At 38.9% G+C, this 14,117-nt stretch overlaps 1 protein-coding gene across 1 annotated transcript in view; it reads left to right on the forward strand.

Annotated features, from left to right (window-relative positions):
* LOC132869342 (voltage-dependent calcium channel gamma-2 subunit-like) overlaps positions 1–14,117 on the forward strand; it is a 117,109-nt gene that overhangs the window by 87,058 nt on the left and 15,934 nt on the right. Inside the window, exon 2 of the mRNA XM_060902684.1 lies at positions 1,061–1,144. Within this exon, the coding sequence (XP_060758667.1) occupies positions 1,061–1,144 (84 nt within the window). The remainder of the gene's footprint in view (positions 1–1,060; positions 1,145–14,117) is intronic.

Here is a 14,117-nt window from a genome sequence, read left to right on the forward strand (position 1 = left end):
AGCGCGCAGAAGGTGTTAGTACGCCTGTCATTATAGTGCGGACTTTCCATAGCATAGAAAATCGCCACGTTTCAATTTGTGTAACTGAACTTTGTTTCATATCACTGGTCATATAAACCTATGTAAACAGGAAAAACGCGGAAGAGTTTGGTCGCATCTAACTACAGCCCCAAAAAATACCATTGGCCATACTGAGCCTAGCTACATTGCTAACAGGAGTGACAGCGCGTCTGACTGCGTCTGACTGACTGGGAGGTCGCAATACACCATGATGTTCAATGTATGTTAAACACTCTAAAAAGGAAACAATTTTCTTGTCATCCAAGACACAAAAACTATTTTGTCACATTCGTCATCATCACGATTCACACTTCTCCATATTCATCTACCCGCTTGTGCTGTACCCGAAAGTTTTTGTGACATATGATCACGTGACGGCGGCTCTTCCGGTTGTAAAATATGCATATCGGAGCTCGAGCAGAAATGCCATATAATCATCACGAATATAACGATTTTGCTGAATTTAATAGATAATTTTGTATTTGTTGATGCAATTATTTCATATTTTTAATGGAAAGAAACTGATATAGCATGCATTTATGTTTCATGTCCCATGTCCTTTATAGTTGATGCGCGGGAAGCAGGAAAAATGGGCAAGCTTAAGGACCTGAGCGACTTTGACAAATTGTGATGGCTAGATGACTGGGTCTGAGCATCTCTAAAAAAAAATGGCACTTTTTTTTTTTTAGAGATGCAGTGTACCTAGTATCTAGGTACTAACTGGTATGCAGTGGTTAGTACCTACCAAAAGTGGTCCAAGGATCCAAAGGACAACCGGCGAACTGGCGACAGGGTCATGGGTGTCGAAGGCTCATTGATTCACATGGGGCACGAAGGCTAGGCCATATGGTCCAATCCCACAGAAGAGCTCCTGAATTATTATGACTGAATTTACTTTAGTGAATTTACTGTAGTTACTTCCTGTATCTTCAGTCGTGTTGTTATAACTGCTGTTATAACTGTTATAAATGTTGTTATAACTGCAGTTTCTCTCTAACAGGAACCTTCAAAGGACTGTGCAAGCAGATCGATCACTTCCCGGAAGACGCTGATTACAAAGCAGACGCCTCCGAGTACTTCTTACGTGAGTGCCGTTTCTATTACTTTGAGCTCTGACACAAGTGATGCGAGATGCAAACAGCCGTGGCAAAGCAAGCTGTTAAGTGGCGTACACACAGGAAGCGATTCACTCGTCACTCAACACTTTGTCGCTAGGGCTGTCCACATATAGCATGATTCGCTTGTCGATTGAATTGCCATTCCAGGAACTAGTTCCCAAGGTAACCATTTTGTACATGTCCCACGTAAGATGTTTCAGAGTGATACAAGAAGTAACTGGCGAGTTCACTACATGGCCAAAAATATATGGCGAGTGTATGTATATGAACAGAGCTACACTTCACTCATGATTCATTTCTTTTCATTCAGAGATACAGAATGTTTTCTAGTTTCTGTAAAGCTTTGTTAAAGCTAGACTGGGTTTTAATTTCATAAAATCGGTGAAATTTAGTTCCGTCTGAAATGTGGTGATTGTGATATCTGTTTATTTCTGTAATATCTCACAAAATATCAGGCCATTCTGTGGCTGGGAAGTTATTTAATCTGATGGGATTAAAGCAAATAATGTGCATGAAATCGCTCGCTTTGCGCAGTCAAGCAGACAGAGGAAGTCCGTGTGCGCATGCGCAGGTTTACCTTCTTCTTCTTTTGGGTTTTACGGCAGCTGGCATCCACAGTGTTGCATTACTGCCATCTACAGGTTTCCCTTTGAGCGTGCACTGACAGTTCCATCATTCTGTCGCTAAACGAACAGCTGATCACACCGAGGTGCTCGCTGAGCGCCCATATTTATTAGTTTGGTCCTGCGTTTCCTTTCCTTCGTATATAACATAACGTCTTTTTTTCTTTCTTTCCGTTACTGTAGTCGGTCTTTCATGTTTCATTCGCAGACTCATGTCCTCCATTTTTCTCTCCTGTTTCAAATTTGTATCCCACAATGCCTTGCGTGGACGGGGAAAGCCCACCATGTGATGCGTGATGTAGTATCTTGAATTGGGTCATGGTGAAGCAGGAAAAAATAGCAGAGAATTTAGGGCCACGTGGAGATAAATTCATTAATTGTTCTATTTTAAAAAACTAATAAAATTGGAAGTCTGTGATTCAAATTCAGGAACTTTCAGTCCACGAAACAAAAATAATTGGGTGTCAGGGAAAATTCTTTTTATGACCTACACTTGAAAAATCTGAAAGGCAGTCTAGCTTTAAAATACAACTTGTACCAACTAAACTAAGTAAGCTCCACCCACTAGCTGTTTGAAGCAGTGAATTTGTTGTAACTGTTTTGATTAGCAAGTTTGAAGATGATCTTGAGAGCACATTTACATTTACATGATTTATGAGCGAGATTTACAACGATTGCATCTTTCACATGTGTAAAACTGCATTAAAGGAAATGACCACTGAAAACTAACCGAATTCCAGTCACCATATCAGTTCTAGGACAGTGTTTCTGTAATGTTTTTTATGTGTCAAAAGTGGAATAAACGTAGAGAAAATGCGTAATTTATAAGGAGCTCTTTTATTCAACCACACAGCCATCATGACATCAAAGTTTCTTCCTGTGCGAATGTGCTTGTATATGTTTATCGTGAAAGTGCGTGAGTGAGTGAGTGAGTGAGTGAGTGAGTGAGTGAGTGAGTGAGTGATACGCCGTAGTCCATATAGACTATAAAAACAAACATCTTCACGCTATTCAAAGCTATAAATGTGTTTTAGAGAGTGTGTGTGTGTGTGTGTGTGTGTGTGTGACAGCTGTGTCATTTGTCTTGGACTCGAATCGGACTTGACTCGAAACTTTCTTTAATGACTTGGAATTGACTCGGTTTTGAACACTGGGGACTTGAGGCTGGACTCGGACTCGAGGTTTAGTGACTCGACTACAACACTGATGAGATGATGAGCGACGGCGATGGTGTTGATTTGGATGAAATTTGGAAGCTGATCTGTTTACAGATGAGGAGGTGAGAGAGCGGGACAGGCTGACGGACTAAAGCGCCGCTGCATCGCTCCCTTCAGAAATAGATGAAACATGAGTTAAATCCTACTCCACCGCTCTCAGCAGGCAGACGCACAGGATTGTGGGTAATACAGGACCCTGCTAACCATCATTCTTATTTGATCTTGGCGGTCATGTTAAATCTAAAGATTAACATGCAGCTTGTTCGGTTAAATCGTTTATATTTTCATCGTTATTCTTTATAAAAATCACCCACAACTCTTTGGGATCTTCGGATTTGTTTTCAGACTTTCATGACATATCTTATCTTATGATTTCTCCATGACGTTGTGGCTTTAGAGAAGCCCTGAATATTTGGGTCACATCCTCTCTCTGATTCTGTCCCCGTTTCACTCAGTATAAAATCCGTCCTGTTTTTATTCCTCACGTCCCTTATATGGTCACTGCTTCCTGTTCTTATTATTCTCACCTGTTGCTTGTTATCCCTGATTTGGACTTGCTCTATCTATTCTTAGATCACGAACCCAGCAGCATCCACACTCACAGTGCCTAAATACAAATACCTACTTTTTTCACGCAGACAGCAGCTTAATTAAGTTCTTTTAAAAAATTCGTTTATTCTTGCAGCACAGCTCTACAATGTGAAACGTCTCCGCCATGACGCAGTCGCACATTTCTTTCTGACAATATGCCGTTCTTGCTTTCTGCTCTTGCTGCAGTAATGATGCAATTATTGAAAACAAGCCGAGACTTACTTTCTTTCTTTCTTTCTTTCATTCTTTTTTAAACATAAAAATAACCTCTGCTGATTAAAGCTTTCGAAAGCAAAATGTTGCAAAAGGTCCCACTGAGCATCTAAATTTAATGTGAATGGTTATTACAGTCTCATTTTAAAATAGCATGACTAATAACAACCTGACCTGAGTGTTTCGGTTAGATGATTTCATGACTATTAGACCGAGCCGATTATCCAGTCTCTTATCTTTTCGCTGCTCATGATATTATATTGATGAAAAATCTAAAAAAAACAAGTATCTATCAGTGGCTTGAAAATATGCATTATAATGATTGGACGTGGTTGGATTTGGTTGAACAATGCATGCTTAGCTTAGTATATTTACTTTTATTCTATCCACAGTTACTGGATATGAGCAATCGTGCGCTCTGATTGGCTACTCTACTACTAGGATATCAGCTCATATACCGTGAGTAGAGAAAAACAAAATGGCGGCGCGTTTTGCTGAACCAACCAAGGACGAAATAAAAACTCTACTTGAAAACAAAACCCCAAAAAATACACAAAAAAGCAACAAAATATGGAATAAAAGTATTTGATGGTAAGAACATAACTTTTTATATTTTTCAAAAACTATTATTATTATTATTATTATTGTCGCATTTTTCACAAATTGCTTCTGTCATTTCGCCGGTTTGTTTACATTCTACGAGGAAATGATTTTGTCGGATGTTTTGGATAAGGTTTTTATTTATTTAATTTGCAAAAAATAAAAATAAAAATGCTCTGTTTCTCAAAATCCAGTGAATGTGGAAAGAATAAAACAGTTATTCCACTCAATCTTGTTGTACATGGATTATAGCACCATCAACTCATGTACGACTTGATTTTGTGGAATAACTATTAAATATTGACCTTGTGGGGACATTTCTCACACACCCCTGAGGAAAACTTGTTTTGTACAAAAATTGCAGCCATTACAGTATGTAGTAGAAAAAGAAAGAAAGAAAGAAAGAAAGAAAGAAAGAAAGAAAGAAAGAAAGAAAGAAAGAAGAGCCGACCAAAAGGTTTTTTTTTGCTCACCGAGTAAACTTAAACTTAGGGTTTGATTGCAGTGTAGCAAAGCACTACTAGCTGCATCAATAATTACAGTCCTGTGCAAAAGTCTTAGCCCCCCTATTTTTTCCTCATGCAAACTTCGTTATAAATTTCTATTTTATGACTTCTACATCATCGAGTCAAAACATTACAGAAACATTTTAGAGTTCCAAACGTTCGGGGTTTTTTTTTTCCAGCACAAAATTAAATGTGACAGAAAAAATGTTTGTATCTGAGCAGCATATTCCATAAGAGAGCACTTTTCAGATTAAAAAAGAAAACATAATGAAGGCTGCTGGGTTTTGGTGCAAAATGAAGAAGTGAGTGTGACAGTGTCCAGAAGAACTGTGGCTGGTTCTGTAAGATGCTCAGTAAAACCTACAGATCATTTCCGCATAAAACTGCACTCACTGGACCTGAGATTAAAGCAAAGGGTCGTCTCACACCAAATACTGACTTTGTTTCATTTATTATAGCTTACTGTTTATGGTATTTTTTATGTTGAAACATTTCATTTCATTGTTTTTTAAGCTGTTTTTGCCCTACAGCATTTTTTATATGTGAATAAGACTTTTGCACAGGACTGCAAATCAATGGAAGGTCCTCACAATGATAGGAAAACAAAGTGTGTGCATATGTATGGGATGGTGTGTGTGTGTGCGTCGTCTTCCTTTTCTGCAATTGGACGAACAGGCTGTGATGCCCCAATGGCACGTGAATTAGGACACTTACATCCATAAATATTTCAGCCTCCTTCCTATATAGGTCAGGTCTCTCTCTCTCTCTCTCTCTCTCCCTCTCTCTCTCTCTCTTTATGTCTTTCTGTCTGTGTCTTGTCCTCTTTTGCACCCTATGCAGCACACTATTTGTCCAATCTAGGGTTCAGCTCCCTGCAGCCTATCAGCCTATACATACATATATATATATATATATATATATATATATATATATATATATATATATATATAAAAGGGTTTATTACATAGGAAATTACTTTACTCTATAAGATGCATGTTTATTATTTTCCAAAAGTCACACATTCTGAAGTGTTTTATTCCTCTTACACCACAGTGATACAGCAACAATTACAATTATTTTGTAAAGTGCAGGATTCACCGGTCTATCACAGGGCTAACACAGAGACAAACAGCCTTTCACACTCTCGGGAAATTTAGAGTTGCCACTTGACCCAATTTGCATGTCTCTGGACTGTGGGAGGAAACTGGAGCACCCTAAGGAAACCCACACAGGTACGAGGAGAACATGCAAAGTCCACAAAGGAAGACCCCAATAAACTATGAGGTTCGAACCCAGGACCTTCTTGCTGGAGGAGACAGTGCTAACTAACCACTGCACCACCATCCCGTCCTCTCGTGAGGTTAAATAAGACAAAAAACAAAACACAGCTTGCATAACTCCAGTCCTGTGTGGAAGGTTTACAGCTTTACCCCTGACTATTACAAAGTGCCAACACTCTCCTGACTCCATCTACAAATATATCTGAGACTCTGCAGAAGTTTTACATCTCTGACATGTGACGTAATATTGTAAACCATATTCAGCGCTCATTCTCCATTGGGTAGAGTGGCGTAATACATGTAGGATAAGCAATATGCTAACAATATTGCATGCTGTCAAACCAAATGAATGAAGCCCGCTAGAAGGGAATAGAACACATGGAAAAAGTGTCCTGTATGTATAATATTTATTTATACATACAGTTCGGCATGTAATGATATACCGTGTGACAATAAATTGCGAGACAAATTTATGACGATTTGAATTGATCAAATAAAAATTAATCATGATTATTATTAAGCTGTGTAATCTCTCAGCTTTTCATAGCTGTAATTGTGTTGTTTAAAACAGCAGAATGTAACATAATAACGTATAATTGCAGGAATACACATGAATTCACTGCAGGCGGAAGTAACACAGCTCTAATGCTGTGAAGACACACAAAAAAACAGATCTAAAATGTGAAAGAGGTGCTGTGTGATTGTGTACAAACAGATTTAACAAGAAATCAGAGCTCTCTCTCTCTCGTTTTACAGACTGCTGAAAGATAAAGAAAAGAGAAGCAAATGGAGTACAAATGTTTATAAAAGTTAATTAAGAAAAGGAATATTTGCAATTAACTTTTTCATTTTTAATAAAAAGGAATATTTTATTTAATAGGCTGTTATATTTTATTCCAACCTTTGCAAATGTGATAAATAATTATTGTTGGTTATGAAGAAAATAAAACAAAAGTTTTTCTTTTTAAATTTAACAAAATGAATATTTAAGTTGATAAAGAATAATAAATAAAATACATTTATTTTATTTTAAAAATTAATTTAATAAATAATAAAGAAAATAAACGTTTTGATTTTTTTATAATAAAAATTTCTTGATTTAATTTTTACTTTCAAAAACATCATGGGAAATCAGTCCATTACATTTGTGTTGTTTTCTCAAAATGTCAAATTAGAGCATTTTGCAGTAAACAGCTTCACAGATATAAATCACTTCCTTTTCATTTACAGTAAAATCTTCACTAGGAAACAGTTTGTGCAATAGAAGACTTCTTCCTTGTATTATAAGTGTCTAGGCACTGAAATAATGGCACCCTACACCCTATATGCTCTATAGTGAGCTTTGTAGAACATCTGGAAATGTTACTCAGCGAAAAATCAGGCTTCTAGGACACTTGTGTTCAGGATGGGGACATGACGGGGACGCTCCTCATTGCTGTGCTTTATTACAATAAACTGCAGTGGAGGATGTGGATTTATTCTTGTATTTATTTATTTGTCGTTAAGGTCGAGGGAAATAAAAAGGAAGTCACAGGTGATGTCAGTGTAAACGACGCCGGCTGTGGACTCGCTCCTGAAAATGTCCCGTAAGCACTTTATAAAGGGAAAGTAAATCAGGCCAGTGTTGTCCACGAGCGTTTCGACTCAACATGCAGCCTGGAAACTGCAATGCAGCTGTAATGCACTAATTAAAGTCGGATTCACTCACATCCACAATCCAGGGTTTATACCCAATATTCATGGAGATCATCATCATCATCATCATCATCACCATAGAGAATGTTACGTTTTTTTTTAATAAAAATCTTTCTTAATGAAACAATAAAGAAATGATTTTCTGTCCGAGTCTTTCTCTGAACATTGTGTTCACAGTGAAATTAAGATTTTAATTCGAATGTCATCCAAAGGCTCGATTTTTGGTTGGTTTTAAAAAGAGTTTATGGAAATGTACACATTTCATTCGATGAAGCATCTTTTTTTAAACTACAGATGCAACAGATGTTTGTAAAAAATTCAGTAATCGAGTGAGAAAAATTACAATTTTGTTTGTTTGTTTGTCTGTTTGTTTTTAAATGCCCTTGTTCACATGATATGAAGAATCAAATCTCATTGAAATTAAGAAACCTTGAAGTACAGAAAAGACGGCAGAAAGAAGTTGGTAAAACGTGAGAGTGTGCGCATGAGAGAGAGAGAGAGAGAGAGAGAGAGAGAGTGAGTGTGTGTGTGTGTGTGTGTGTGTGTGTGTGTGTGTGTGTGTGAGAGAGAGAGTTGAGTGTGTGTGTGTGTGTGTGTGTGTGTGTGTGTGTGTGTGTGTGTGTGTGTGTGTGTGAGAGAGAGAGAGAGAGAGAGAGTTGAGAGTGTGTGTGTGAGAGAGAGAGAGAGTTGAGAGTGTGTGTCAGAGAGAGTTGAGTGTGTGTGTGTGTGTGTGTGTGTGTGTGTGTGTGTGTGTGTGTGTGTGTGTGTGTGTGAGAGAGAGAGAGAGAGAGAGAGTTGAGAGTGTGTGTGTGTGTGTGTGTGTGTGTGTGAGAGAGAGAGAGAGAGAGAGAGAGAGAGAGTTGAGTGTGTGTGTGTGTGTGTGAGAGAGAGAGAGAGAGAGAGAGAGAGAGAGAGTTGAGAGTGTGTGTGTGTGTGTGTGTGTGTGTGTGTGTGTGTGTGTGTGTGTGTGAGAGAGAGAGAGAGAGAGAGAGAGTTGAGAGTGTGTGTGTGTGTGTGTGTGTGTGTGTGTGTGTGTGTGTGTGTGTGTGTGTGTGTGATGTTTTAGATTCTGAATGCAACTAATGATCAAACTAAATGTGACACACACACACACACACACACACACACACACACACACACTACAAACTGCAGCCTGACAAAATCAATGGTGCTGGAACAAACACATACAGTCCCTGTGTGGTGTGTGTGTGTGTGTGTGTTCGTTCTCCAAATCAATGTCATGAGCATTCACAAGCATGCTCAAGTGGGGTGGACCACACACACACACACACACACACACACAGATTACTTATTGGCTTTTCAGGATTTTCTCTTCCTGCTTGTGACTTTATTTGGCTTTTGATCTATATTTTAATATTTAATTTTTATTCAGTTAATTATCAGCATGAAGTGACGCTGATTCACACCGATTTATGGATTTATTTGATGAAGTGAACTTAATTTACTGCCTGGATATTTCATTATAGGCTCCAGCTTGCCTGCAACCCTGTAGAACAGGATAAAGCGGCTAGAGATAATGAGATGAGATATTTCATTAGCTTCTGAAGAAATGTGTTCCTGTGTTAGCGCTTCTACTGGTGCATTAATGCTGAGTGAACCTTAACATGTAACACACAAACAAAGCCTTGTTTACTCTTATAAAGAGAAATATGAGCTCACTGTGCCTGGATGCGAGTGTTTTCACTTTTAACTGAGCGAACCTGACAGGAGTTCAGTCATTTTCATTAAAATAGAGCTTCTTCATTGCCGGTGCTAGCATAAGCTAACTTACAACATGTAGCTAATATTTGGGTGAATAATAATAATAATCTCATCTCATTATCTCTAGCCGCTTTATCCTTCTACAGGGTCGCAGGCAAGCTGGAGCCTATCCCAGCTGACTACGGGCGAAAGGCGGGGTTCACCCTGGACAAGTCGCCAGGTCATCACAGGGCTGACACATAGACACAGACAACCATTCACACTCACATTCACACCTACGCTCAATTTAGAGTCACCAGTTAACCTAACCTGCATGTCTTTGGACTGTGGGGGAAACCGGAGCACCCGGAGGAAACCCACGCGGACACGGGGAGAACATGCAAACTCCACACAGAAGGGCCCTCGCCGGCCACGGGGCTCGAACCCAGGACCTTCTTGCTGTGAGGCGACAGCGCTAACCACTACACCACCGTGCCGCCAATAATAATAATAATAATAATAATAATAATAATAATATGAATGGGCACCTTGCTAACTATGCACATTTTGTGTGTGTATTAGCTCAAATTAAAATTGTTTCTCAAGTTTAACAGATGATCCTACAAGTCAAAGCACAGGATTAGCATGACATCGGATTAGCATGGCTCCATCCTGCACGTCAGCACATTGAGAGCAGTACAAGGCTGTAGCAGCGATTCCGATCACTCAGAAGGTGTTGATTAGTTCTCTATAACAGCAGCTCTGACACTAATGCAGCTGCAAATCACAGGTTCATCTTAATATGCTCTTTCTGATATGTTATCGTTTCTATAGCAACGACTCCATCATGGCGACTCGTACAGCAAATGCTTCACAGAAATGGATTTAAAAACTGCTGATTTTATGTAAATTTATTGAACATTTATTTATGGAAGGAGTCTCCAGTACCAGCACTTTGTAACAGTCCGGGGTGAAGCTGGAGCTTGAAGTTTTCCAACATCTTTGCTAATTTTTTTTTATCTTCACAAGAGGCTGGTGAGGAAACGACTCTTCATAGCTGCTTTAACAGAAGTGATAACTTGGCTCATGGACGTGACACAACATCGATTGTGACTAAAAATGGACAAAAAGAAAAGACATGTCCTTCTTTAATAAATGAGCATTGGTAATGATTAGCAAGTTGCTGATTAGTAAAGTGGAATAAAACACTTTGGGAAAATAATCAACATTGGTGTTTGGACTGTTACTCTGCACCCCTTCAGTTCAGATCAGATTAATTTACTGTAACAGAATGACACGGCGTCTTTTAGCTCTTACATATTGATAAACATATAGATAAACAGGATTTTGTGTGATGTTATCAACGTCAAGTTAAGTCGTTTGTTTGTATAGCGCTTTTAACAATAGACATTGTCCCAAAGCAGCTTTACAGAATCTGATTGACCCAAGACATGAGCCAATTTTATCCCTAATCTAGCCCCAGTGAGCAAGTCTGTGGCGATGGTGGCAAAGAAAACTCCCTCAGACGACATGAGGAAGAAACCTCGAGAGGAACCAGACTCAAAAGGGAACCCATCCTCATTTGGGCAACAACAGACAGCATGACTATAACATTAACAGTATTAACATGAAGTCAGTTTCGTTGATGTTATAAACTCTTCATTAATGGAAACTTGAGTGCAAAACTGTTCATGACAACTGCAGTCCTAAAGTTAGCAAGTCAACTGTAGTCCTCAGCCATAAAAGCATTACTGTAAGTGTCCAGAGCGTCTTCCAAGTGTGACTTTCAACTGTCCATATGGGTCCGTCCTCCACAGGAGTAATGTGATGAGAATCCAACCAGATGTAGGGCACCAGGATGGATCAGGCAGGTCTGAGGAGCAGAAGAGGTCAGCATCTCGATCTCAGGATTGACGTGTAACTCAGAGGGACAGATTTTTTTTTGGGGGGGGGGAGAAAACACAGGTTGTTAGGTATGTCCAGTGTCACCTGAATAAGTAGGAACAGTATATATTTTATGCTGAGTGCAAGCAGGGACTCCAGCAAAACTAACTATGACAGCATAACTAAAAGGAGAGAGCCAGAAGGTAACACAGGCATGAGGGAGCCCCGGGACATAAAGCAGCAGCCACTACACCGTCAACAAACTCGAGTGAGCAAGCGAGCGGGGGACTGACAGCATCCATACATCCCAGTTTACCAAAACACTGTCTGAGGATCCTCCAGATCTACACCTTTACCTCAGAAACACCATTAACACAAGGCTTGACTAAACAGATCTGTTTTCAGCCTAGACTTAAACGCTGAGACTGTGTCTGATTCCCGAACATTACTTGGAAGGCTGTTCCATAACTGTGGGGCTTTGTAAGAAAAGGCTCTGCCCCCTGATGTAGCCTTCACTATACGAGGTACCAGCAGATAGCCTGCACCTTTTGATCTAAGTAGGCGTGGCGGGTCATAGAGGAGCAGAAGTTCACTCAGGTACTGTGGTGTGAGACCATTCAGTGCTTTAAAGGTCAATAGTAGTATTTTATAATCAATACGAAATTTGATTGGGAGCCAATGCAGTGTGGATAAGACAGGCGTGATGTGGTCATATTTTCTAGTTCTAGTAAGGACTCTTGCTGCTGCATTTTGAACTAACCGGAGCTTGTTTATGCACTTATTGGAACATCCAGACAGTAAGGCATTACAATAATCCAACCTGGAGGTAACGAAAGCATGGACTAGTTTTTCTGCGTTGTGTAGTGACATTAAATTTCTTATCTTAGCAATATTTCTGAGATGAAAGAAAGCTATCCGGGTGATGTTATCAATGTGAGTTTCGAATGAAAGACTGGGGTCAATAATCACTCCGAGGTCTTTTACTGCTGCACGTGAAGAAACAGAAAGGCCATCCAGAGTTACTGTGGAATCAGAAAACTTACTTCTAGCTGCATGTGGTCCGAGTACAAGTACTTCAGTCTTATCAGAGCTAAGCAGAAGGAAGTTAATAAGCATCCAGTGTCTAATGTCCTTAACACATTCCTCAATTCTATTAAGCTGGTGTCTCTCATCAGGTTTTGCAGAAACATGTAATTGTGTGCCATCAGCATAACAGTGGAAACTAATACAACGTTTACAAATAATATCACCTAGAGGGAACATATATAAAGAGAAAAGCAGTGGACCCAAGACAGAACCTTGTGGAACACCAAACTTTACCTCAGTATGTCTAGAAAAATCACCATTTACATCAACATACTGATAGCGATAAGTTAAATAAAACGTGCGCCTTTTACGTCTCTCATTCCTTCCATATGAAAGTCAGCTTTCAGGAAATCGAAGCCAATGTGTTGCTTTGGATCGTGTTCATCAGCAAATGAAAAATAGTTTACTTATTTAAAATGATTCATTATTATGTTTTTGCCTCTGTTTATTTGCCTGTTCTCAACATAACTCAAAAAGTATCGAACAGATTTGGATAAAATTTGGTGGAAAGGTGGTCCATGGGTCAAGGAACAATTGATTACATTTTGATGCAAATCCAAATATGCATGCAGATCCAGGATTCAGATATGTATGCGGATCCAGGATTTTTTATTCATCTGTTCCTAATGTGACTCAAAAAGTAGTGAACGGATTTGGATAAAATTTGGTGGAAAGGTGGTCCATAGGCCAAGGAACAAGTGCTTACATTTTGAAGCAAATCCAAATATGCATGTGGATCCAGGATCCAGATATGTATGCAGATCCAGGATTTTTTTTCATCTGTTCCCAACATAACTCAAAAAGTAGTGAATGGATTTAGATGAAATTTGGAAGCAAGGTGAGCCATGGACCAAGGAACAACTGATTAGATTTTGATGTACGTATGTGGATCCAGGATTTTTTTTTCATCTGTTCCCAACGTAACTCAAAAAGTAGTGAACGGATTTAGTTGCAATTTGGTGGACAGCTTTAGTATGATCCTAGCTTCATGTGATTTGATTCTGATGTTGATCCAGGTACAGGTTAGTAAACATCTGGATATTCTGATATGTGGCTTGGCGGAGGTACGCACCCTACCGAGTGCCGTTCTAGTTCTAGTTACTGACTGTATTGAGCTGCAGCTAACCATTTAACAGCTAGCTAGAAAGCTAAACACAAACTACACAATTAAATTCTATACAGTAGGAGGTTGAGGTGTAATACGTAGGCTATATTTCGTAAATGAAATGAAGTTTAATTCATTTTTACAAACTGAAATGCTTCTTAGCACTTTGGCATAAAATTGAAAAGATGTGATAAGATCAGCTATGCATTCAAATCGCATAAAGGGTTAATACTTTGACCAAATATGGTCAGGGTTTTCCACAGATAAATATTTTGGCTTATATATATATATATATATATATATATATATATATATATATATATATATAAAAGTGCCTTAAGAACTGCAAACAGTTACAGTATAGTACAGCTCGTTTTCCTCACCTCTTCTCCTCTCTTTCCTTTCTCCTTTTCTCATAAAGTTCTACCCTCTTGTCAT

Source organism: Neoarius graeffei, chromosome 20 (assembly GCF_027579695.1).
Source record: "Neoarius graeffei isolate fNeoGra1 chromosome 20, fNeoGra1.pri, whole genome shotgun sequence".
NCBI lineage: Eukaryota > Metazoa > Chordata > Actinopteri > Siluriformes > Ariidae > Neoarius > Neoarius graeffei.